The sequence below is a fragment of the Chrysemys picta genome, chromosome 9 (genome assembly GCF_011386835.1).
Source record: "Chrysemys picta bellii isolate R12L10 chromosome 9, ASM1138683v2, whole genome shotgun sequence".
In the NCBI taxonomy this organism is placed as follows: Eukaryota; Metazoa; Chordata; order Testudines; family Emydidae; genus Chrysemys; species Chrysemys picta.
The window spans coordinates 100263634-100291332 of NC_088799.1; the positions used below are offsets into that span (position 1 = coordinate 100263634).

General features: G+C 41.1%; 1 protein-coding gene across 7 annotated transcripts; it reads right to left on the reverse strand.

Annotated features, from left to right (window-relative positions):
* On the reverse strand, positions 1-27650 carry LOC101941219 (P2R1A-PPP2R2A-interacting phosphatase regulator 1-like). 7 transcript variants are annotated; one of them, XM_065557349.1, is made up of 10 exons: positions 27181-27650; positions 19163-19241; positions 12557-12613; positions 10103-10146; positions 9967-10021; positions 9320-9412; positions 8381-8469; positions 7003-7067; positions 3821-3917; positions 1-2112 (listed from the first exon to the last, which is right to left on the reverse strand). In XM_065557349.1, exons 1-10 carry the CDS (start codon positions 27633-27635, stop codon positions 1953-1955), a joined length of 1194 nt encoding a protein of 397 aa, XP_065413421.1. In that variant the 5' UTR covers positions 27636-27650; the 3' UTR covers positions 1-1952. The 7 variants fall into 7 exon arrangements, with proteins under 7 accessions (XP_065413421.1, XP_065413426.1, XP_065413422.1 ...); XM_065557354.1 differs by having other exon boundaries at positions 1-3028; positions 27181-27649; XM_065557350.1 differs by having other exon boundaries at positions 7003-7064; positions 27181-27647.
* Between the last annotated feature and the right edge of the window lie 49 nt (positions 27651-27699).

The window sequence follows — 27699 nt, forward strand, 5'->3', positions numbered from 1 at the left end:
TTATTTTTTCAGTTCTCTTTATTGGCACTTATTTGGAAAACCAGCATAAATATTTAATAGAGAAGAGACATGTTGACCCACACACAATACAACTACTGTAATTACCTTTCTGTTCATGCATCTTTTAAAAGGGTTGGCAATCAGATATTGAGGCCCATTCATGAAAAATTAGATAAGCAAGATAAAAATCTATAATTTTGCCCTTATCACAGAAGAATGAATGCACAGTAAGTCTTTGGCATATGGCTGAGATTATAAAATAAAGCCATGCTGTATTAAAGCAAGCAAGCAGATGTTATACACAATTTTGTCTGTCTGCCATTGGGAAAGGGAAGCATGAGTCTCAGAACTTTATGAAAACTGATCTGTGGAGTAAGGAAGCTCAGTTGACAGTTGCAATAATTTAGATAAACATGGAGAGTCAACAATAAACCATGTTCACAGTGTTTGAGCTAAGAGTGAGACCACCACATAGATCCCATATCTCCATATTATACAGGAGAAATAAGTCCTTAGTCCTCACTCATCCCAGGTTCTTCACATCTTCTGTTTCCTAACCTTGTATGCTGCTGCCCCGTCAAAGTTCTGCCTCTGTGAAACAGCCATATGACAAGGTAGAGAACTACCACCATATCTTGTTTTAGGAAAGGCTCACTACATTCAGTGCCCACCTTTAGCCCTGCATTACAGTTTTACTGTTTGGGAAGGAAAAGTTTTGCTTCATTATTAAGCTCTTGGAGGCTGGCAGACTCTTGCTTCTGTTTTGGGAGTCTTCTAGGTTTGCTAACATGGTGCTTCTGGACATACTAGCTTCTTTCAAATCCATTATAGGAATTCTCCAACATCTCTAAATTGATCAATTCTACACTTGTGATCAGTAATTTTTTAACTTTATAACATGAGAAATCTCTTTATGCTAGGATACTGAGGAAGTGGAGGTCGCTTCTACTGGGTTGCTATTACTATACAGAAGAGATTAAAACATGGTATGTGGTCACGTAGCAGAGTTAAATGTTCATGGATTATCACTTCAGTCTGGACATACTCACTCAGAATCCCTCCTTAAGGCTTCCTTTCTCTCCAATTAAACCAATTGTTAAGATTCTACTGCCTCTAATTTTCTTATCTGAAGCATTTAATTTAGGGATTTTAGCATTTCATGCACTGTCCCAACACACTATTAAAGTTCCTTCTGTGGGAAAACAGTGCTAGGAGAATGCCTATCACTCTAGATAGTCACACAGGGGATAAAAAGGAAGCTGGTGATTTTGTCAGGCAATTTTTTCCATGTTAAGTCTGGATTTAGTCACACCAGCAATTATGATTACAAATAAAATGTAACATATGGACAATTCATCCATTCTGGTTCTTTTCATCCAATCAGAACATAACATTGATTAGCAGCCGAACAAATTAGGACTTAGGCACCAATTATATTTTGATACCCACATTTACATTTTAAAAAACAGCAAATGAAATACCCACAGCTTGTGGAGTAAAATTAATATTAATAAACTGATCAGTTGATTAGCTTGATAAAAAATGACAGAATCCAATAAAAGCTATCTGTTACCTAGATCAGCACCATTACAAACTGGTGACAACTGAAAAGATGTAGTTTAAAATGCCTTGTTTCTCCTTGTAGAATAATATATGTATTTGCAATTTATTATGCCAATCAAGAAGATCTATTGTAAGTCAAAACATGTATGCAGATATTCGCATATTAAAGAGAACGTTTGGAGTTTAAACACTAACTGTATTTAGTAAATGTCATACAAATCACTATAAACTTCCTCAAGGAACTATTATGGAAGTTTTCTAGAAATAAAGACATTTCTGGAAGTTCCTATGAGGAACAGGATCAGATAAACTCAGTCACACATTGCAGAACGTTGTCTTGTTGCTCTCCAGCTTGGCTGTTTACCCTCCGGCAGAGGAGTAATAAAGTCTCAATTTGTGGGTAATTTAGCTGAAAAATCTATGGGCTTAAATTGAGATCTGGAATTGGAAAGTGAGGCTGGAGAATCTCTGGTGGTGACAACTTCAGCTGGTGAATCACAGGAAGAGCCAGCACTGCTTAGATTGCCATCAAGAGTACCTGAAGTCAGACTGAAAAAAAGGGGAATGTAACAGGAGGATATGGAAAATACAAGAGCAGCATTTTTGGGGCAATGCGTTAATTTAAATAGGCTTATTATTCAACAACTTTAACATATATATGTGAAAAAACAAGCTTTAAACACACACTTAACTGTCTTTTAAAGTGACCTAACTATAGACTCTAATTTTACCTGATTTCCACTAAATAGGGTTTCATGGGACTAACTGCAGCTTGAATTCCAGGAAGGAATTTTACATTTTAAATGACATTAAACAGGTCGTATGGAAAAATAACTGAAATATTGATTGCTTTAAGATATTAGGAACAGGTATATTGCTAATGCAAAGCAGTCTAATTTCCTCAAAGCAATCATCTGCATTTTAATTAACCAAAATGAGGAATTCTAATTCTTACTAAATTTCAGATGTTTAAAATTCTGGTTTTGATTAGCTATTAAAGTCACTTTAAAAGCAAATATTAGTCACCTTCAAACACAGTTTTATATTTCATATAAAAATACAAAAAAGTCTACAATAATTTTGCTCTCCAGCCAAACCATAATATTTTATCAAGTAGTTAATTCATTCAGCTGACTCAAAGAATTGCTTATACATTAGAAATGGTCAGCCAGTGGAACATGTAGAAATAAAGAAATGACAAAGTTTGAAATGAATCATTCAGGCAACTCTATCATCATTTTTATCTTCTATTACAGGAATTCTTAAACTGGGTGCCCTGACAACACTACAACTGCCAGCAGACTCAGTGGCAATGGCAACTTATACCTCACAATATGTGGTATTAGTAAGACCCTACTTAACTTGCAATACTGCGGAAATTGCAGTTTCCGCACTATTCGGCTTCTACCGCAATTTTGACAGCTGGAGCTCAGTCCCGGGCAGCCGACAGGGAGTCCCCTGGTGGCTGACAGCAAAAAATCATGGAAAAGACATAATGTTCTTTATTATTGTAAATAATGTGGTTGATTATTATTTTTCCTCAATTTTCTATGGCTTGTTCACAACACAGCCACAATTTTTTGACAATCATCCCAAAATTCAAGTAGGTGCTTAGGTATTAGGAAAAAAGGGCATTAAAACATATCTACTGATTACATGTTTTACAGTATATATCATAGCAAAATTATAACTATGTAGGGTTATTACTATTATTTTCTTTTCTAAAAGAACGTTCAAAGCAAAAACCTTCACTCTTTCCTTTAAACCAGATGTTCAGTATAATTTGCTGCATAATTCATTTTCTCTATCTTAGCACAGTCACAGTTCATATGCAGAGAGATCAGATTAGCATTCACCATATGTAACTAAGAGCAAGAGAGTATAAAAAAGTGACAATTTGCATTAATATGCAAAATTAAAAGGCAAATTATCTTAAGATCTGAAGCTATTTGCTCCAAAATAGCCAATCATTGGGGGTCTAATCTCCATACCTGCTTAACTCCCATAAATGCTAAGCATATCAATACGAGAACAGAAGTCACTTATCTGTTTTTGAAGTCCTTAAATTATAGGCACTGGTACCCAAATATCCAATTTGTTTGCAATACTTATCTGGATATGCTGCAAAAATCCAAGGCTTATTATATATAACACTATTTGACTTCAAGCATGCCCACCCATGCCTGATGTCTAGAAAAAGAGACTGAACACATTGGAGCAGTTTCTGATGAAAGTTACAAGGCACAGTAATGCTTACCATGCACCAAGGTCTGTCAGATGTGAAACTTCAGGAGAAAGCATGCTAGTAGTTCCTTGAAAAAATCTCTTTGGCTCATCTTCAGTATCCATTTCACCTTTAACAAAACCATACAATCAGATTCATATTATGCACTAACCGTTAAAATACAACTCTGTCCTGATTTAGAGGGATCATTAGCATAGCCACTTTAGATAAACTTCTATCTTAGATCTGACGCAGATGAACATAATAGATTGTAACACATTTATACACATTCTTAACATTCAGATGTTTTCCCCCTTCTCTAAAATGCATATTAATTTGAATTTTCCCAATACACCTCAAGAATGGGTGGGATACAAGTGCTTTACTATGCCACAGTAAAGACAGGAGGATCTGGGGAACTACAGGCCAGTCATCCCAGTCCCTGGAAAAATCATGGAGCAGGTCCTCAAGGAATCAATTCTGATGCACTTAGAGGAGAGGAAAGTGATCAGGAACAGTCAGCATAGATTCACCAAGGGCAAGTCATGCCTGACTAACCTAATTGCCTTCTATGATGAGATAACTGGCTCTGGGGATGAGGGGAAAGCGGTGGACGTGTTATTCCTTGACTTTAGCAAAGCTTTTGATACGGTCTCTCACAGTATTCTTGCCAGCAAGTTAAAGAAGTATGGGATGGATGAATGGACTATAAGGTGGATAGAAAGCTGGCTAGATCGTCAGGCTCAACGGGTAGTGATCAATGGCTCCATGTGTAGTTGGCAGCCGGTATCAAATGGAGTGCCCCGAGGGTCGGTCCTGGGGCTGGTTTAGTTCAATATCTTCATTAATGATCTGGAGGATGGCGTGGACTGCACCCTCAGCAAGTTTGCAGATGACACTAAACTGGGAGGAGTGGTAGATATGCTGGAGGGTAGGGATAGGATACAGAGGGACCTAGACAAATTAGAGGATTGGGCCAAAAGAAATCTGGTGAGGTTCAACAAGGACAAGTGCCGTCCTAAGTATAGGACTCTGAAGTATCCCATGCACTGCTACAGATTAGGGACTGAGCGGCTAACCAGCAGTTCTGCAGAGAAGGATCTAGGGGTTACAGTGGACGAGAAGCTAGATATGAGTCGACAGTGTACCCTTGTTGCCAAAAAGGCTAACGGCATTTTGGGCTGTATAAGTAGGGGCATTGCCAGCAGATCGAGGGACGTGATCGTTCCCCTCTACTCGACATTGGTGAGGCCTCATCTGGAGTACTGTGTCCAGTTTTGAGCCCCACACTACAAGAAGGATGTGGAAAAATTGGAAAGAGTCCAGCGGAAGGCAACAACAATGATTAGGGGGCTGGAGCACATGACTTATGAGGAGAGGCTGAGGGAACTGGGATTGTTTAGTCTGCAGAAGAGAAGAATGAGGGGGGATTTGATAACTGCTTTCAACTACCTGAAGGGGGGTTCCAAAGAGAATGGATCTAGACTGTTCTCAGTGGTACAAGATGACAGAACAAGGAGTAATGGTCTCAAGTTGCAGTGGGGGAGGTTTAGGTTGGATATTAGGAAAAACTTTTTCACTAGGGGGGTTGTGAAGCACTGGAATGGGTTACCTAGGCAGGTGGTGGAATCTTCTTCCTTAAAGGTTTTTAAGGTCAGGTTTGACAAAGCCCTGGCTGGGATGATTTAGTTGGGAATTGGTCCTGCTTTGAGCAGGAGGCTGGACTAGATGACCTCCTGAGGTCTCTTCCAACCCCGATAGTCTATGATATTAACCTAAATATAATGAAACACTAACCTCAAAGGATAACATTAGCAAAGAGACACAGACAATGACAATTTGAAATGTCCAGTGGATTAAAACTGTCAGCACCATTAACAATTATTAATTTGAACGTTTAAGTACTACAGATACCGATATTAAAATATTTACCTACTTCTTAGTTTCATTAATTGAATTATCAAGTGCTTTGAAAGTCAGTAAAAAAGCATCCTCCATTCAAATAGTTCTTAAGTTATTGTATTGAGATGCTTTCAACACTCCCCAAAGTAATTTGTAAAACTCCCTCAATAACAATAATTTATTTTCGCATTGAAGTCCATTTTGAAATACGTGCAGTTCAAAGGGGCGGGGATAAATGAGAAGGGAAGGTCTCCCAGCAGCAAGTTCCAATTGACAGATTCTCTCAGAAAGACAAAGATGCATCTCAAGAGTGTTTCACACACAACCTGGCCCACCACATTCCCTTCCTTCTATGGAACAATACAGCTTGGTTATCAGTACTTTAAACATGACTTAACGAGCCAAAATGTTACTGTTATGGAAGTGAAGGGTGAGAAAGCTTTTAAAAACAGATGCAATACAAGGACTGTTGAAATGGAGGCTAAGAGAAGCAAGTGTCGGTGTACAGATTGAGGGACACCTTCCAAAACTTAAACAACTTCTAAATAAAATTACAAGATGATGTGGCTATGCTTTTTCTGGGCATCTGGATGTTGAATTTTGAGGCCTGTAGTGAATCAGAATGCAGAGGTTTGTGTACCTATAACAGGGCTCAAAAGAGAACGAGATAAGTTAATGAAGGATAGATCCATCAATGGCTATTAGCCAGGATGTGCCGGGATGCAAAAACATGCTCTAAAGTTTCCCTAGCCTCTGTTTGCCAGAAGCTGGGAATGGACGACAGGGAATGGATCACTTGATGATTAACTGTTCTGTTCATTCCCTCTGAAGCACCTGGCATTGGCCACTTTGGGAAGACAGGATACTGGGCTAGATGGACCATTGAACTAACCCAGTATGGCCATTCTTATGTTCAACCCCTGTATGGTTACCAAGAAAACTGTGTGCTTGTGATTTTAACTCTACAGCATCTCTGTGCTTCAATTAGCTGGGACCTTTCTATAAATGAATGGAAGTGTAGCAAGAATTCCTTAATTCCTTTATATTAGAGAACCCATTGGTGCTTTACCAAACGTGTAATCTTGCATCAGTGGATGGGTAGTAGGACAGAGTGATCACTTTAATGATAGATTTATTGTAGAGTTAATTTTTCAACTATTGTACTTCAGCAGCCCAAACGCCCAGCCATTTCTTTATAGCATACCTTTTGCTAAAACTCAATTGTTTCCTAGCAAGTGTCAGTCCAAAAACAAGACTATCAAGAAAGCTATATGAACTATTTAAAAGTTAACAATTACAAACACATGCTGTACCTTTTCTTTTCATTGGCCCAAGAACACTTGGGCGAATGCAGTGAATAGGACTCTGACTTCTCCTGCTAAAAGAGTATAAATAGTATATTGGTAAATGATAACTGGCATAAATAGCATGGAAAACAACTACAAGTGAGGAACAAGCATATTCAGTGCAAGTTGCTCTGTTTAAGAGCAAACACCAACATAAAGGGAAGTAGGCAATAAGACTGGATAGCCCCAACAAAAAAATATTTTAAAAAACAAAACACAAGACATGACTAACCCTTAAAAATTTAACCGCAGAATACTATACCAGAAAGCCTGGTTCACATACTGAATTCTTCAAAAAGCATTCCCAACATTTCCTCTAATACAGTCATCTATATGAGCAAGCAAGTTTCTCTACAATGTACTTTTAGCGCTTGCATCCAATTAAAACCCATGAGCACACAAACCTGGTCAGGTTCTCCTACTCCTACTGAAGGTGGGTCCATGAGTAACTCAAAGTAAGACACCCCTCTAAGTACAAATCTAGCAGGGTGCTGTCCTTTGAGTCTGAAGATTAGTAGCAGGACTAGTTAGATTCACCATCTGTTTGCATTATGTTGCTGGACAAAACACTGAGGGCCAAAATATTTTGTCTTGCACAGACTGGTGAAGACTCTGAATGACCCAGGAATTTCAGGACAGAGAGACAGCCCTGGCCACTGGTAAAGTAAAATTAAAAATGCCCAAGGTCCCTGCAGTAACAGTCATTTCTGTCAGCAATACAAGGTCACTTACAGCAACAGATTTGGCAGTTAAGTCCCTTTTCACCTGTACTCAGAACCACACCCTCCACAGCCCACCAGTGACTTTCAGCACCCTGGCCACCCACAAAAGTTATCCTATTTCTGGCAACATTAAATTAAAGTGTGAGAAAGACAGTAATAAGAAACCTCTCTGACAGGCAACCCGTAACACCATGAGGCCATGATCTCTAATTGGGTCCTATAGATGCTATTATAATTTAAAAACTTAAATGTTTCCTCTTAATACTTTTTGCTAATCTACACAGGCTGGTATTGTCTCAGTTTCAAAACCTGAGAATTAATTCATCATCTTTTGATAGAAGTTCATTCTACTCTGTATGTGATTATGTGCTAAACAAAACCTATTGAAAAATCGGATACAGGCTGCATTGTAACCCAGCTTCCTGATGTCGGGAATATATATTTTGGTACTTTATAAACTAAAATTTAAGTTGTATGGATTTATTATGTGAGTTGGAGATCTGAGTCACCAAAAACATAGTTTAGATTTATTATGTTTAAGTTAAGTCCTAATATTTCAGACGCCTCAAGTGAACAATCCGTATTAACAGTATGCAGAGTCAATTTTACAGGCTTGTACGTACTTTAAGAATCGTCTTGTTGGACTGGGGCTAGGGCTTGGAGGTAATCCACTGCTACTCACCAAACTTTGCAAAGACGGTGAGAAACATTGCTGAAATCAAAATATATTGCAGTATTTAAAATAAACATCATGCTTCTTTCTTACTGCAGCAAACTAATCCAAATTCTCGACATACAGAGAACTAGAGGGACTTGAGGAACACAACTAGGGCCTTAATAAGAGAATTTTACCATATTAAAACAAGCACGTCATCATTCTTCTAAAATGACTACCCGATCTATTTGACTGGGAAAGTATCACTTTTGGTTAAGTCTTGAAGAACGTTCTAGAACAATTTAGGCTGATTTCTCATGTACATACAGAGTGCATGCAAGTTGATAGTACACCTCTACCTCGATACAACGCTGTCCTCAGGAGCCAAAAAAATCTTACTGAAACTGAAATAGATGAAACCGCGTTATATCGAACTTGCTTTGATCCACGGAGTGCGCAGCCCCCCACCCTCCCCCCGGAGCACTGCTTTACCGCGTTATATCCGAATTCGTGTTATATCGGGGTAGAGGTGTATTATATTGATCAGAATATGTATGTATCTCTTTACCTTGGAACAAACCAACTGAGTTAGTTCCTAAAAAAATCCCACTTTCCCCCAAAGAAAGGCAGACAAAGAATATGGCTTTTATTTATCACCAATGTACCAACAATTTATCAATAAATATACCTACTGGATATTGTCATTTATGAGATATTCTGTAGATAAATTCATGGGTTGTACAGCTGTTAGCTTGCCTTTTTAATATTTTAGTTCCCTATCTGCAGTGAATGCCCATGCAGAAGTCAGGGATATGGGAAGTTTCATCCCTTGCTGATGTTAGTGCTAAACAAAAATCTAACTATCGGTACTCATGAAGGAAGACCTCTACCACTTCATTTTTCTTACCTTCCCTATTCCTCTGGTGGGTGAAGGAGCTGGAGAAACTGGGACAAAGTCTATTTGCTTGGGAGAGGATGATTTCTCAAAATCACTGTCACTCTATAAGTATAACAGATCATGTAATTACAGCCAATTGCTTTAATGCAATATTTCATGGGCCAGGCTATACAATATTATACAAAGCATTGCTTTGCTGTGGAATGGAATCACATGATGCAAGTCACCCTCATAAATGGCTACATGTAAGAATTTGTTACTATGACTACCTAGGAGACAAATTTCATACTTTTGAGGAAACAAAATAATGTTAAACATTATGTCCTAATATTAAAGTATCTATAAAACAGAAAGATATAGACATGACTAGAACTACCTTTTGTCACATCAGGAAAAACTATGTCCCAATAGCTGTAGTGACAGCCATGTGTCATTGAGCTACTGGTGATTTCATACCTTATTAGTACAAAACTTCTTGTAAGGCAGCAATAAAAAGCGTATTACTAGACAGAAACAATTTGATGTTAAACAGCAAGCCTAATCGGTTTGATTTTCCTCTAAAAGAAATGTAAGATACGGTGGGAAACAAAATGCAGCCATCTGAGATGTTAGAACACTGCAGATAGAAACTCAAATCTAAAGCATAAACACATTACCAGACTCAAGCTTTCCTCCCAGGACTGGCTGATCTGCATTGCTGTTTGCACTTCCCTATAAAGAAGAACAAAAATGCATCGTCACTGGCCCAGAGACACAGAGTTTAGGTATTCTCATTTGCATACTAACACTCACCGTTCATGTACTGTTTCTCTGTTCATCAAATCCATTCCTTCTTCCTGAAAAATAATAATAGAACACAGACACAGTTAAGAGTTGGTTTATAGAGCTTTCTTTTGCTAAAATGAGACAGACAAACTCTTCCTCTTCAGGTCACAATTTGGATGGGAGTCTCACCTCATTCCATACACCATTAGCATACCCAGTGAGTGTGCAACTTGTGCAGAACAGAGCATTTTACTGATGGTTAGTAAATTGTTCCACATTATGGAATTTTTTATTGTTTCTTCTAAAAAACTAAGAAATTCTACAAAAAAAAAACTTGTTAAAATGTATTAAGATAGCAAAACACAGCATTTTTTTTAAGAAAAAGAAATTGCATGCACAAACTTAATTCATTCCCTGTATGTATACATTACAATACTGTTTTTAAATACACAAGCATGTACCATTCCTCAGAACTCATTCAATGTATAGACTGAATGGTGTGCAGTGTAGGGTGACCAGATGTCCCGATTTCACAGGGACAGTCCTGATTTTTGGGTCTTTTTCTTATATAGGCTCCTATTACCACCCACCCCGTCCCGATTTTTCACATTTGCTGTCTGGTCACCCTAGTGCAGTGAAACATGGTAGGGATGCACTTATTGAACAGAGGAGGAATAAATATAGGTTAGATGATTCATCCACTGCTCGCTGGCATCCTAGGCATTGAATGATGCAGTCTATGTAATTGAAGACTATTAAGAAATTTTTTTTTTTAAGGCACAAACGGACACTAAGTGCCTAACACCCATTAATGCCTTTGTCAATCTCCTCCTATAGTAACACATGTTTTCAAGGAGTGCAGCTTTAACTCTGACATATCCTGCTTTAACTTTAACCTATTTTTAATGGAGTATTTATATGGAATAATTACTATGACTATGCAACAATATAGGCCTCAAATTCCCAAAAATCAGAAAGCTAGCAAACAGTTACTATACTACCTTCTAGCTAGATGTTTTAATAGAAATACAGTGTCAAATATGAAGTAACATATATTGTGCCTTCCCTGCACCTCCCTTCCAACCCATTTGTGTGTACATATTAACATTAGTCCTTTCCTATATTAAGAATAAAAGGAACTTTCCGTCTGACTTCTTGTCCTTGTTAAAGATAGTAAATGAATAAATTACACAATAAAAACAAAACAGGCAGTGCATTTCTTCAGGATTACTATGTGCCTCAAGTGTTTGAGACGGCAGGAAGCTGGAGACCAAGTACCTTCAACCACTTGCAACATGTACCCTGGAAATATAATGCCTGGAGAGTTAAATTGCTTTTACAAAATGAGAAAAATAAAACTCACAAGATTTACAAGCATTTGGAAATCACGTGTTTTCCAAAGTGAGACTTTAAAAGGCAGGCTATCATACGGAACAGCTTTAACTAAACATTTATTTTAACTGCTTAAATCCCTATAATAGAGTTTCTACTATTAGAGGCTTCCTTCTGGGAATTTACATTTTATGATTCTTCCTCTTCTTCCAAAAGAAAACCAAGATAACTGTTTTTTGTATTAAATCTAACTGTACTTTGAAACAGGCTTGTATTCAAAACAGAAGTGCATTCTTACTTCACCGTTTTAATGAACTTACTGCATTAATAGATTTGGGCAAGGTATAGTAACCAGGGTTGGGGTTTGTTTGTTTGTTTTTTAAAACAAAAGTGGACAACTCAGCACCACCAATGTTTCACAAGAAGGAAGATTAGGTGGTACGGAAAGTGTGAAGGTGTGGGACTGTATACCATTATCCGGATATCCCTCAACTTCACATTAGCTTGTCAGCTTTGAGAGTCTCCAAGCTTAACATGCAGCAATCAGCAGCAACCTTCTTACCTTGATGGACGCTGCACCCAACTGCTTCAGTGCTGAACATAGGTATATCTCCTGTCAGTTTCTCTGACCAATTAAATACAGCATGCCATGCTGTACTACACTAAACTTTTAGGTTTGCCCGATCACGGAGACTGAGATTTCAACACCACAGACTCCACTGAATATCATTTTATGGTTATGCACAGTTCAATTGGGAGGAAGGGAGGCAGTCTATCTGAGCCCAGGAAAGATCTAGATTGCAAATGGGGCTGCAAGAGATAGGGACCACCAGCTTTCTACGTGGGGAGAAAGATGTCTGATGGCTAACCACTTTTATAAACGGGACAAAATCCTGGTTTCAGTATAATATATTAGACACATTCTATATTTTCTGTAAACGTTTGTATCTCTGGAAACTGATTCAACCTGTGACTATTAAATGTATCTTGAAGTGACAGATTTTTGCTGAACACTCTTTACAGATCACCTATTACTTCTGAGTGAAGTCATCAATGATCATGAGTAGGATACACCAGCTTGTGTAAAGCCAATAAAGCAAGCTTTCTATGTCTTGTTATTTACAAAACAGAACTAGAATAATCTCTTACCTGTTTGATTTGATGAAGGCGGCTGCTAGGAATACGTACAGGAGATGATGGAATCAACTGGAAAACAAACACCATATAGCTGAAACTTTTTTAAGAACTGCAAAATCAGGAAGGTTAGACACTACCTTTTCTCTAATATGTTATTTCATTCTCAAAAAGATAACAAATAGCCACTTCAATATCACCAAAATAGCATCTAACACACTTTGCATATGTTAAATGCAATACATTTTGCATACAATTATAAATGTATATTAGTTTTATAAGTGAGAGCACTAGACTATTTCATTATGAAATTGCTCTGTATGCTTAGAAATAACTCCTAATTATTGTGTGCCAACTTCCATCCCACTTCAGTCTCACACTACTAAATACCCTCACCTTCCATGAACTGTATTGGCAATACTGGCCACCCATCGCGGTTGCAACAGCACAATAGGTAAGGAAGCATAAGCACTTCCATCTGAAAGCTGTTGTAAGTTGCTCATGATGCTAAAAATAAAAATCTATTGAGCAGAAGTTTTCCAGGGCTGGTCTCTGCCGGCAGGTTAATATTTTTGACATGACAGAGAGATTCAGCCATTAAAGTGTAAGGAGAGTGAAAACATTTCTCAAGCTCTTCTGCCCTCAACAGCTCTACAGCTTAAAATGACAGAAAGTTAAAATAGGACAGTGAAATGGCCTCACTGAGTAGGAGTGAATTTGAGCATGCTGTTTGAGCATCTTCTCCCTTGCTGTTGCATAGAACAAATAAAAAAACAAAACCCATAAAATGATATCTATTAACAAGGAAAAATCTGAAGGCTCAAATACAAAGCCAATCTGGCAGACCCTCCTGGGACTCTAACTAGATTCTTTAGTTTTATACTATACTTGACTGCTAGTTTGATAAAAATGATAATTTATGAACTCCTAGGCATTGAACCAACAACTTACTGTAGTTCATCAAAGAAAGCAAAACTTTCATAATGATTCTCAGCATAGACCATTCTCAAGTTGTAGGACAGGTCTTATTAAAACTTTTTAGTGGAATTTCTTAATACATCACTACATACTACAATTAGTTACAAGCAAATTTACTTTGAATCAATGATTGAGTCCTTCTCTTTCCCTTACCATTAACACATTTGAGTAATTTATGGTGCTCATGACCATCAGGGACCAGAAGTCTTAGGCATGAATCACACAGTTTTGCTAATGACCTATTTCTCTTGAACAAAGATCAATCTTGCCAAGTTGTGTTGTGACTTTGTAATGAGGATGAGTATTACAGGGGTGAAGGCCTCATTCTTTAAGTGTCTATCATTCTTTCAGACTGCATGGAATCTGACAGGTGAAAAGTAAAGGGAATCACAGAGCATAAATGACACGGACTTTCTAGTCATTGAACGTCACCCTGCAGATGGTGGGCTTCCTCAGTTTCACACAAAACATGCCTTATGTTTTCTACAAGTCCAAAGCTACAGGATGCAGATCAGCATTCAATCACCAGCCAGCTGTATCTTACTTAAATTAGTGCCATGGAGAATGCAAATTGATCCCCCTAGAAAGACAAGGTAAGTGAGAACATCAAGGAGTCTGGTGGCACCTTAAAGACTAACAGATTTATTTGGGCATAAGCTTTCGTGGGTAAAAACCTCACTTCTTCAGATGTTTTTACCCACGAAAGCTTATGCCCAAATAAATCTGTTAGTCTTTAAGGTGCCACCGGACTCCTTGATGTTTTTGTAGATACAGACTAACACGGCTGCCCCCTGATACTTGAAGGTAAGTGAGGTAATATCTTTTATTAGATCAACTTCTGTTGGTCAGAGAGACAAGCTTTTGAGCCAGACACAGCTCTTCTTCAGAGATCCTCCTATTTTTTTTAGAGGTAGAAAAGTCACACAGAGAATAGAACTTTTATGGTTTGCTTTATAAACTTGGACTGCCTACACTCAATCCAAGCAGCACGCGCTACTTGCTTGGGGAATGAGCATATTTAAGAGGTGGTCTCTCAGGACAATAAGCTGAACACAAGACCAACAAAACAGCCTGCTTACAACTAGTCCTGGAAGCAGGACTCAATCAACAAAGAATTAAATAAATGCCAATAAACATTTCCACAAAAGCATTAATGGTAATCTGGGTTACCACTTGCAACTCAAAGCTCCTGGCTGGTGAAAGACGCAAAATCCTGCTACTCACCTAGAACTTAAAACCACTGCTCAGTGCAACTGACTTCACAAATTATTGCCCAGCATCTAATTTTCATTTTCAAGTTAGCTGGTCACAGAAAACAGTCTCCAATTTCAACTGTCAACTCAGCACTCTGAACCACTGACTCTCAATCACATTTTAGTCCAGAGAACAGACCAGTGAGTCATGAGGAAACTCCAAGGTGAGGGCTCCAGAGGTGGAGGAACCAGTTTCCCATTATAATCCTTCGGGCTGAGTTTGAGAGGAATTAATGGATTCATGTCAGGGTGTCCTATTCACCCTGTGACCTTTTGATGTTCAGACAGCAATAGTATCAAATGTTAAAGCTGAATTCAAGCATTGGGTAAACATCTTGGTCTTCTCTTTCCCGATGTATAGTGCTGGCTTACTTGTTTTATACATTGGCACTTAGAATTTATTTGGTTTGTTTTAAGAAAAAATTATTGAAAGAGTTTAATAATAAATAAGAGCTCCTCTTGGACTTCAATACTACTGGATTTTCAAATAGCTACAACTGTGAAAGATTTTGTTCCATCCGCAGAGAGCCGCAAGACAACAGCTCATCTATCAGACTTGGACCTGGATAAGTGAAATATATTTTTGTGACCTCCCAACTTGAAACTCCTACGCAGAAATGTAGCTACTTGCCCTTAAAAAGTTCCAACTGGTACAGAATACAGAAGTCCACCTGCTGAGCAACACAGGATGCCACAAGCATATCGGTTCAGTGCTCTATTTCACTGTCTCCCTATTGACCACTCCAGACTGAATTAAGAACTTGCAATTTATTATTTACAGTTAGAAACTATGAACAAACTCTGGTCCTAATAATCTGAACGAGCCCACTGAACGTAACTCAGGGCTGTCGATGTAGTCATGGTTAGTATCTGGGAACTGCAGCCCAATGCCTGGTCTAAGAGTGTGTTTTACCCCAAGAGAGACGATGGCTTGTGGTCTGAGAGCTGGAGGTGGGTGCATGCAAAGAGGTCAGAGTGAGTTGCAGCTGCGTCACCCTAATTACACTGACATAATGCACTATGCTTCTCGGGGAGATGGAGTTATTATGTTGGTGTATTAGGGCACTTATATCGGTGGGTGCAAGGCTGTAGTGTAGACACTGACATACTTAGGTCAAGCTGCCTTACGTTGAACTAACTCTGTAGTGTAGGCCAGGCCTAAGACGATGTCTACACAAGAAAAAAGCTGGGAATAGCTATTCTGCACTGGTTTCTTAGGGCAGTAGCACGTCTGGTGAAGACGCTCTATGTCGACAGGAGAGCACTCTCCGGTCAGCATAATTACTCCACCTCTGCGAGAGGCGGAAGCTATGTCGGCAGGAGAGCATATCCTGCCGACATAGTGCCAGTGTGGACTGTGCTTAGGTCGCTGTAACTTGCATTATTCAGGGGGGTGTCTTTTTCACACCCTGAGTGATGTAAATTACATTGATTCGAACGGTAGTGTAGACCTACCCTTAGTACAAAATAAGAGCATCGACATGGGAAAATGGTGTAGAATAGCTGTTGTGCTCTAAATTCACACCTTAGCTAATTCCCTGAATAGACAAGTCCTAAAGTGAACAAGGAGTTGCTTTAGGGTTCCCAACTCAATCTTTTAAGTAAGATGAACACTTTAAGATATCAGTTACTGACAAAAGGCAGGTTGAGGGGAAGGGCGAAGGAAAGAGGAAACTTTAGCGAATGGGATTTACAGATTTTAGATGCCTTTTAAACTAATATATTTAAAATAAGGGGTAATATTAAAGATATATCTCCACTGAAACAAATTAAACACTGGTAGTATGGACTTTTTGATGAGCAGAATCAGCTGTGCATTACTGACAGCTAGTGACTTGCCCTAACATTAAAAAGGCCCAGTTGGCGGATCTGAATGGGGCTTGGAAAGACAGCATAGAATGTCATACTGTACATTCAAGTGTGCGCCACCATCAACTACAGAGACTGCATACATCTTAGCCAACTACCACAATTTCTGAGCTAGATTCCACCCAATTCCTACTGTGCCTGACCAGACTAGTAGAGCAGAATGAATGGGGGTGAGGCACTCCTAGTGTATGGCACTCTGAAGGTATAAGGAAGGATGTAAGATCCCCAGCAATACCAGATGTGCATGACTGGAGAGAGGACTCTTCAGCTGAATTGGTGACCTGCTTTAGACCTCTTCTCTGGTCATGAAGTTGGGCTATTGGCCTTAATAAGGACTACCCTTTTCCTGCAAGGCCACTCTGCTCCCAGCCAGAGAAATGGGCTCTCAATCCAAAAAACAATTACGCGTTTCCTTGCCTTTAGCAGTTCTCTCTGGCATCTTGCATATACTCAATTATCATCTCTCCCTTTCCTGGGAAATATCTGTCTCTTACTAAGTAAGCAGATACCTCATTCTCTGGAATATTTTTACTGCTGCTGTTGGTATGGCGGTCCATTACTAACAGTTACTTTTCTTCGTGCCCCAACCTTATTTATATTGCCTGCTTCATCTTCATGTTTTGGGTCACTTGAGAGATCACCAATGCCCTTTTCTAAACCATTGTAGATCTTATTAAAAAAAAAAAGTAACAAAATCAAAAAGGTAACTTCTATGAAGTACATGAAATATCTTTAGTTCAGCTAATCTTCAGGAGAGACTAGGGAACTAGATCACCCCACTTGCTCCTCTTTGGCTTTGTATCCAGGTCAACTGAAAAAGAACCTTAGTGTTTCAAAACTGTTTTTCTTAAAGGGCTACTGCCCTCTTTGTAAGTGCTGACTCTTGCTGACCACTGTTTAAGTGAATCTCTTCAATACCAAAGGAAACCCAAGTGAACTGCTGGAAAGGAAAGCAATTTATTTTGGTCTGAAAGCAAGGATAGAAATTTCAGCCTAAAATTTAACTTCAAACGAATGCCCAAATAGAAGGACTTCTGACTAAATGTTTCCTCAACCATAATTACAGTGTTACTGGCACTATATCATGTTTTGCTTCTTAAGCAGCAAGCACATGGCTTTTATGTTGTGCTCATCTGTTGAGGCCTTTAAATAAAGGATCTCAAAACTACTACAAAAACAAATGCCCTTCAAACCAGTTGTTTGGTCTAGTTTTGAAATGGAATTTTAGCTTTTTGGAGGGTGAAGAGGCTGTATGGAAGGGGTGGACAGGAATTAAAAGTTATCTCCACTTAAAGTAACCCAAATAGCAATCAATCAAGTTAGCATATGTCTAAGATCTTGTATACTGTATGTAAGAAAAAGATAAACTGACATTAACACAAGATACTCCATCCATCCAGTACATTAGTTGTGCATTGTATGCAATCGACATGTTACTGCACTTATGCCAGTTTCTTAAAGTTAGAAAACATTTTAAGAGAAATGTAACAGTTTTCGGTTAAATTTTATATTTTTTAAATCTACGCAAAAATTCCACTTGGTTACAAAAAATGAGAACTGTTTTTCCGCCCCATGTCCCCCAGAAATGTATCAATTTATGTATCTGTGGTTCTTTCAATATGGTCAAGAAATCCTTTTTAAATATGCCTGCACTGACTCCAAATTACTACTGGATCAGTCCAGACTACCTTTTGACCATAACTCAGACTATAATGATTTACTTAAAAGAAACAATATTTTAAAATAGAAGTTGCATCTTCTTTGGGTTCATAAATAAGTACTGTGCTAAATTTTGAGGCAGACATTTACTAACAAAGTCATTTAAGTTTACAAAATTGTTACAGTGGAAATTTTTTAATTAAGATTGGATGGTTTTCTAAGATATATACTCTAGTTCAAACAGGCATTAATTCAGTGAAGTCCTATGGCCTATGTTTTACTGGAGGTCAGCTAAATGATCATAACAGTCCTTTCTGGCTTATAATTTACGATGCAATATAAATGTAAAATCAGTGGATTTATTTAAAAACAAACATTCAAAGCAGAGATTATTGAGACCTAGAAATAACTGACTGGTACTTCTGAATATACCAATTCTCTTTCCAAATTGGTTTTCTTATCCAATTTTATATCATCTGCTTAAATAAGTTATGAACTAGGTTGTCTTCAGAATGACACAAATATGTGTTCTAAAGCCAGATAATCTTTAAAAAGAATTTCACCACAGCTGCAAAATACACCTCTACCTCGATATAACACGACTCGATATAACACGAATTCGGATATAACGCGGTAAAGCAGTGCTCTGGGGGGACGGGGCTGCGCGCTCCGGTGGATCAAAGCAAGTTCAATATAACGCGGTTTCACCTATAATGCGGTAAGATTTTTTGGCTCCCGAGGATAGTGTTATATCGAGGTAGAAGTGTATGTAGTGTTAATTTTCAATTTACACCCTTCTCTTTAATCCTGTTTAGACCCAAATAACAAGTGGGCAACATGTTTGCGCTAAGCATTTTCTTACCAGACTATGACGATTCATCACTGTTGTACTGTTTCTGCGGGTTCGCAAAATGTTGGCCTGGAACACCTGTGAATTATCACTGTGAAAAGAAACACTTGTCAAATTCAAGAGCCATTTCCCTCTCCTTCACCTCCTAAAAAATGCCTCAATATAAGCTATGTAAGTGTGTGCTTTCATCCTCTCTTAACCCAAAGTCAAAAACTCAAGTCTCTCTCCCCGAAACAAGTTCCAAGTACCCCATTTAATGGCATTAATCATGCTGAGTCCTCACTAGAGTGGCTGCAAACTTTTTATGGAGATGTGTCTTCTGTGGAAATGTATGATTTTAGAGTGTAGCTCTCTATATGCAGTCCTTAGCACCAAACACAATTCATTCACTAGAATTTGAGAGTACGCATAATCAATAGATGGACTGATGCAAGCCTCAATACCAGTGGTATCAAAGACAAATCACACTGCAGGTCAGAAGTTTGTCTCTGGGAGCACCTTATAAGTTACAACCCCTCTTCACCAAGGTGCTGATACAGCACTCAAAATGTTAAATTAAGCACTCAGTATATCCATTTAGAAAGTCCTAATTATTTTTTGAAGTGGTACCTTGGGAAAGATGAAGAGGAGGTTACTTATCTGTAACTGGACATTCTTCGATATGTGTGGTCCCCATCTGTATTTCAGTGTGGGTTGTGTGTGCGCACCATGTGCCCAGAGCCGGACAATCTGAAAGTAGTGTCCACTGGTCCACGAACGCGCCCTGGATCACCTCATGCCTCTATCCAAGGGGATAAAGAGAGGGGGAACTCTCCAGTTCCTTCCCTATCATGAATCATAGGCAATCCAAAGCAGAGGAGGGCGAGTAGTGGAATACAGATAGGGACCACATATCTCAAAGAACATGTAAGAAACCTCTTCTTCTTCAAGTGATGGTCCCTATTGTTTTCTACTGTGGGTGATTAACAAGCTGTAATAAGAAGGAGAAGGGTGCAAGGATGTAGACCACGGGTTCTCAAACTTTTTTTCACTGGGCCCCCACTTTGAAAATATTTCAGACAAAGGCACTGAAGCCTTTCAAAAAGTGTAAAGTAGGGTGACCATATTTCAAGTTCCCAAATAGAGGACACTGCTGGAGGGAGGCGGAACTGGAGGGGGGGGGTACAGCAATACCATACTCTGCCATCCTTCCTTCTACGCTGCTGCTGGGGTGGGACTGCCTTTGGAGCTGGGCACCCGGCCAGCAGTCGCCACTCTCTGGCCTCCCAGCTCTGAAGGCAGCGCCTCCGCCAGCAGCTGTGCAGAAGTAAAGGTGACAACACCATACCATCTAGTGACCCCTCCACAATAGCCTGGAGACCCCTTTTTGGGTCAGGACCCCCAGTTTGAGAAACACCGACGCAGACATTGGGGCTGAGCAAAGGAGCCATCAGCAGAAGAGTCCTGGACTAAGGCCCAGTATGTCTCAAAGGTGTGAACGGAGCCCTACCTGGCTGCTTTACAAAAAGGGATACTTCCTGAAGCAATGCCATAGTTGCTGCTTGTGCTCTCATGGAATGAGCTCTGATTCCATGGGGAGCAGGGAAGGTTTGATAGTTGATAACAGTAGAATGTAGACAGAGATCCATTTGGAGATCCTCTGAGTGGAGATTGCTTGTCCCAATTCTTTCTGTTATAGTGATGAATAGTCTCTGGGACTTCCTGATTGGGCTTGTTTTGTGTAGTAAACGGCCAAGGCCCACTAGACATCAAGAGCATGGAGTCTCTGTTCTTCTAAGGAAGCATGCAATTTAGGGAAGACTACAGATACGTGGATTGATAGGTTCAATGAAATTCAGAAACAATTCTGGGCTGAATGTGGGGTATAAACATAACAAAACCTTATCATTATGGAACACAGTGTCAACAGGAGCCACCATCATCATTCCAAGCTCATCAATCCTTTTGGCTGAGGTGATGGCTACAAGGAATGCAACCTTCATGGAGAGAAGGGACATGGAGCAGGAAGATAGGGGCTCAAAAGTGTGGCCTTGTGAGACCTGAGCGAACAAAATTCAAGTCCCACTGAGGAATAGGCTTATGAACAGGTGAAAAGGTTCTGATTAGGCCTTTCCAAAATCTGGTGGTCAGAGGGTGAGTGAGGACAGAGTAACCATGCGAAGGAAGATGATATACATTAATCACTGCCAGGAGGACTCAGAAGGAGCTAATGGATAGGTCTGATGCCTTTAGAGAAAGCATACAGACTAAAATGAGAGGAATAGCTGCATTTTCTGGAAGAATGTTCCTTTGATGTGCCCAAAAAGGAAAACATTTCCACTAAGGCCAGGTCTACACTACAGACCTATATCGGTATAACCATATCGCTCAGGAGTGTGAAAAATTCACACCACAATTATGTAGTTATACTGACCTAACCCCCCATGTAGACAGCACTACATTGACAAGAGAGCTTCTCCCACCGACATAATCTACCTCCCCAAGAGGCAGTAGCAAACTACGTTGAGGGGAGAAGCTCTCCAGTTGGCATAGGAGCATCTTCACTGAAGTGTTGTAGTGCTGTATGTGAAGACAAGCCCTTAGCCAGGTAAAACCACCTGGTGGACTCCTTCCTACTGTTAGAAAGTATGTCTCATACGGCTGTGGAACATGAGCATTCTGAGGAGGATCATGCAAAAACCAAGCCCTGAGGTAAAGTGAACATGGATTGGTGTGTTTGATCTTGCCATTTCTCTGGGTCAGTAGCTCGGGAAATGCTGGGAGATGATCAGTGCTCAGGATGACATGCACAGGAGATTCAGGATACTAAACTGTCTGAGCCAATAGGGGGAGATCAGGATAACCCATGCCTTGTCCTGACGGTAGGCATGGTAGTGGAGGGAATGCGTAGTTCAGGTGATCTGACCAAGGAAAAAGTATAGGGTTGCCTTGAGAGTGGTGACTTAGGGCTCGCCTGGAGCAGTATTTGATGCATTTTCTGTTTGTTATGAAGGTGAGCAGATCCCTGGATGGGATTCCCCATAGATCAAAGACATTGTGCAGTACCGAGTTGTGGAGTTCCCACTCATGGTCGACTGCAAAATGTCTGCTGAGAAAGTGTGCGAGCATATTTCATTTTCATGGGGTACCAACAACTCCAAGCTAAACATGGAGTTTTGTCCCAAGCTGGTGTAAGTCTTTTGGGAGATGGAGGATATATAGGGTAAGGAAACAAAGTCTCCTTGGATGGATCAGTCTCCTGATAAGGAGAAAGCTGAGTTCTGTTCCAGAGGTGGTACCATCAGTGCTACTGAAGGAAAGCTGTACCTCAGGGAAGGAGAGGGTGATAAACTTCTCCGAGTGGTCGACTCCCCCGGTGGTATTATGACATCTCTGGAAAGAAACGGACCCAATGGAGGGGATTCCAGATCCGGGGGAGTGAAGATGTTCTGTGGAGCAGCATGGGACCCACGTCTCTCCAGTGTGAGAGGAGTTGTCTCTGCCCAGATCATTGTAGCTTGAGAGGGTGCTATCAAAGATGGCGCCATTGGTAGGCAGTGAGTGGTCTTCATCAGTGCCAATGGATCCCGAGGTTTGGGAGGTGCCAAGAATGACGGTACCTACAGATCCCATTTTGGTACTGATGGAGCCCAATATTTATGGGCTTTCTTGTCAAGCCTCTGGGACTTAGGACATGCTAAGTCCTCTTGGGATGAGGTGCCAGGCTTGCTCGGAGTTGACTCCAACTTCTTCTAAATGGATTTCGAGGAAGACTTAATCTCATGCATATGAGAGTCCCTCCTGGGTTCCTGAGAAGATCTCGCCAGGGGTTCTGTAGAAGTAGATTATCTGGCACCAGTGTTGGAGGCTCACTCCTTGCCAAGTCAGGGCAATGCGTGTGTGTGTGGGTGTGTCCCAGCCTCAGGCCCTTTTCCATGAGGTGTTTTTGAATGGAGAGTTCCTGCCCTTCTCAAATATGGCTGGGGAATGATTGGCAGATACTGCACCTCACTGTGATGTGTGCTTCCCCGGGGCAGTACACAGTGCTGGTGGTCATCATTGACTGAGAAGGATCGTGGACAGGAAGTGCAGAGTTTGAAGCCAGAGTCCTGGGCATAGTCTAGTACCAGCATGGGGCAGGGGGATGTGACCGGAGGGAGTGTTCCCCCAACAATTAATCTAGCACAAAAACTATGAAAACACTAAAACTATAAACTGTACAAGATGCTAAAAACTATTTACAAATCTAAATCTTATCTTAAGGGATGAAGCTGAAGCTAAGGACACAGAGAAGTTCCAATCTGGACCATGCGGCAGTGAGAAGGAACTGGAGAGGCAGTCAGTCTGCCTCGCCTTTTATCACTTTGGTCAGAGTCATGAGGTGAGCCAGGGCACATGCACAGACCAACAGACATGACTTTCAAATTCTCCAGCTCCGGGTGCATGGAACACATGCATAACCCACAGTGGAATACAATAGGGACCATCACTCGAAGAAAGGGCAGACTCATTTAAGATTAGTGGACTAGATTACTTCATGCAAAGTGCTCTATTTTTAGATATACTCTAGTAGCAAGTTTTTTCTGCCATTCCCTACATTCCTGATCACCAAAACCTTGAACTTTATGAATAAGCAGACTGTAGGAACTGAACAAATGTTTACAGTAATTAATACTATAGTTAAAGCCCAGTCCTGCAATCTGGTCAACATGCCCACAAACAGCCCCATTGACTTCTGAATGTGTCAACCTGATTGCGACATTTGTATCGAAGTGCAAAAAGTCACCCACTTTATATTTTGCTATCTTAACTCATTTCTGATCTCAAACGGAAGCTTTTTGTTTTTAAAAATACAAGCTGGACAGTGGCATTAGCTTGTTCTCCAAGGTGGGAACTGAGCTCTAGTTAAGAAAAGAAATTTTCAGAAGCTGAAACTCTCACAGTTCAAAATGCTTGTTGTATCTGTTAGACAAAAAGAACTTTAGAATATTTTTAGTTTGTTCAGTCATACGATCAGGTGTCCTTTAAAAAATCGTCAAGGTTTAAGATTCAAACAGGGATCGTGCCATATTGATAAATATAATAATCTAAATGTTAGATGATGACAACTATTCCAATTGTAGTAAACATACAAAACAAGAATTTTATGGCATTACAATGTATACACCCATTTGTTTTTCAATAACTCTTAATGACATTATGTTGGAAATTAATATAAGATAAAGCTACTAAATAAGGCTTTCCATTCTGCAGAAAAAAGCTAATATCAACTTCTTCACAGAAGCTATTTCAGAAACTTTACATTCTTCATTAGGAATTCAGTGCAGCCCTTTTCACCAAAATTATACCCCATCTCTATTTGCCCATATTTACAATCGCAGTTCTTGAGGCAATCATGAAGAAAACCCTCTCAGCTGTTCCTCTTGCAGGTGCCAATTAGTTATCATCCGATATAGGAAGTGGGTCAGGGAGAAGTTGAAAGGGGCTCTGACCCAAAATTCAGAGATGAGCTTTTTCCTCAGCTGAGATTAGTAGGGAAGAAATATCTATGGCATCTAATTTATAGGTAGACAGACAGCTGTCATAGACAATACATCCTAGATTTTTAGGAATGGAACCAAAACCCAGAGAAAAACAGTTAAGGGGCCATGAAGGGCCTGAAGAGTGGCCACGGTTAGACAATTCTAACTACTTCTCTTTTACTGACTGTTTCTTTAAAATTTAAATGCTAATCAGAAGACTAGACACAAAGGCCCTGATCTGCAAACTGTTCTGCACACACAGCAGCACTGGTCAAAGCTCAGAATTTCCCTTTCATGGGAAACACTTTGAAAACTAGTAAGAGTCAAACTCTTACTAAATGGTCTGCTATTCACTTAACATTAATGACAACTGGGGATAAAAAAAAAAGCACAAAATTCTCTACTGTTCTTTTTAAACCAGTAATAGTAACTTTAGTCCCTAAGAGTAGAAAGATTTACACCATTCACTGGGCTAGCCATCTACTAATAGCTTTCTTATAAATCTCATGTTTATAATCTACAAAATGAATTTAGAAAAAATACTAAAGATACATGTACAAGGCTACATTTTAAGCAGTCTACTGTCTACAATATAGTTCCTGAATCTCTCACTATAGTGTTCCATTTGCCAACACAAGCTACAATTGTCCAAAATAAAATTGTTACCACCCACAACTGTCCTCATCTTTAATGCAGAAGAGTGAACCCCCTAAAGGCTAAAAGGCCCAGTAAGTAATGTTCCCTCATGATTTGACTAAACTCTTCTCAGATAATTTATTATTCTAACATTTGTATAGTGCCTTGCATCATGAAGGATCTTAAGAGTGCTTACAATCTTAAACTGAAACACAAATAATAGTGATTACTATTTCGTCCACTGCTGAAATGTCACCCCCACCTCTGCAGGTGAATGCAACAGCTGTTTTAACTCCACATAGCACCACTACAAAATAGTTTAGAATAAGAAGTGAAAAATACAGTGTCTAATTGAAACATCAGGGAAAATTTAGTCAGGCAAATTCTAACTAGCTACCTACATATTTCCAAAGATACAAGGGCCAAAATAGTGGACAAGGTCTCAATTTTACATCTTATCCAAAAGAGAACAGAGCACCAGATACCACTCCGAAGGATTAGTAGTAATTTACAGTTTGATATGGAAAAAACATACCAAATCATACTACTACTTTCTGAAGCAACAGCATATCTCATCAAAATATTAACTCTGCTTAGCTACTAAGATGCAACTGGATATAAAACATGCTTCTGTTTTAAATATGAGAGAGACTGTACTCCACTACATTTTATAGAAACTAATAGCTCAGTGGTTTGAGCACTGGCTTGCTAAACCCAGGGTTGTGAGTTCAATCCTTGAGGGGGCCATTTAGGGAACTGGGGTTTAAAAAAATCCAAACAAACAGTCTGGGGATTTGTCCTACTTTGAGCAGGGGGTTGGACTAGATGATCTCCTGAGGTCCCTTCCAACCCTGATATTCTATGATTCTAAGTTGCTGTTGCCTCAGAAGCAACAAAATCGTAGTATGGCAGTGTGCAGATACCTTGACATAAGGCCCAGTTACATTAGCTCAGGTGGGAAATTGCACATTAAATCCAGTCCGGGAATCCCCTGAGGATAGGTCAGACAGTTGGCTCTTTCCATCTCTGGCTCTCACAGAAAAACTAATTTGGTGATGATGCAGTGGGCATATGCTCCTGATCCCTGGGGAATGGTTATGTATTTGAAAACCTATGTGTCAGTGAGAAGTGCATTAAAACACATTCCGAGGGGAGGGAGCGTTTTAAACTTTCATCAGGAAAATCAAATCCTGCATTTAACTGAACAACTGTGATCAAATATCAAAAGTGAGCTTGCTCCCAACAGCCACGGGTCTCACCTCAGCCCGGGGATGAGGGGATATGGGGGGGGGGGGGGGCAGGCCCAGGTCTCACCTCAGCCCGGGGATGAGGGGATATGGGGGGGGGGGGGCCGGCAGGGCCGGGTCTCACCTCAGCCCGGGGATGAGGGGATATGGGGGGGGGGGCAGGCCCGGGTCTCACCTCAGCCCGGGGATGAGGGGGATATGAGGGGGGGGGGGGCAGGCCCGGGTCTCACCTCAGCCCGGGGATGAGGGGGATATGGGGGGGGGGGGGCAGGCCCGGGTCTCACCTCAGCCCGTGGATGAGGGGGATATGAGGGGGGGGGCAGGCCCGGGTCTCACCTCAGCCCGTGGATGAGGGGGATATGAGGGGGGGGGCAGGCCCGGGTCTCACCTCAGCCCGTGGATGAGGGGGATATGAGGGGGGGGGCAGGCCCGGGTCTCACCTCAGCCCGGGGATGAGGGGGATATGGGGGGGGGGCAGGCCCGGGTCTCACCTCAGCCCGGGGATGAGGGGGTATGGGGGGGTGCAGGCCCGGGTCTCACCTCAGCCCGTGGATGAGGGGATATGGGGGGGGGGGGGGCAGGCCCGGGTCTCACCTCAGCCCGGGGATGAGGGGATATGGGGGGGGGGGGCAGGCCCGGGTCTCACCTCAGCCCGTGGATGAGGGGGGCGCTGTTCGATCTCCTCAAGCTCCCCCCGTCGCTCGGGGCCGGCGCGCTCCCCGCCGGCAGCTCCAGGTCCAGCTCCATTTTCTCTTGAGCCATCGCGGCGGCTCCGGCTGCTCCCGCTCCGCCGCGAGGCCCATTCACTGGGGGCGGCCGCAGCGGCTCCTCATGCCGCCCCCTGCCCCTGCCCCGACCCGGCCCGGCCGCCCCTACAGGCCCCGCAGAGGCCGCTGCAGGCAGAGGCCGGGGGCGCTGCGAGCCCGGCGAGCGGGGCGGCACCAGCAGCGCCCCATGCTGGGGAGACGAGAGGGGGCGGCTCCTCCCCCCAGCCGCCGCTTCCTCGGCTCCTCTCGGCGCCCTGCGCGCGGGGCCGGCCTTGCCGCCTCCTCGGGGAAACAAGCGACCGGGCCCGGAGAATCGCTGGGAAGCAGTACGCATGCGCCATAGCGAAACTGACTGACAGACGCAACAGTCAAGAGGTGTCCGCACATGCGCAGTGTAA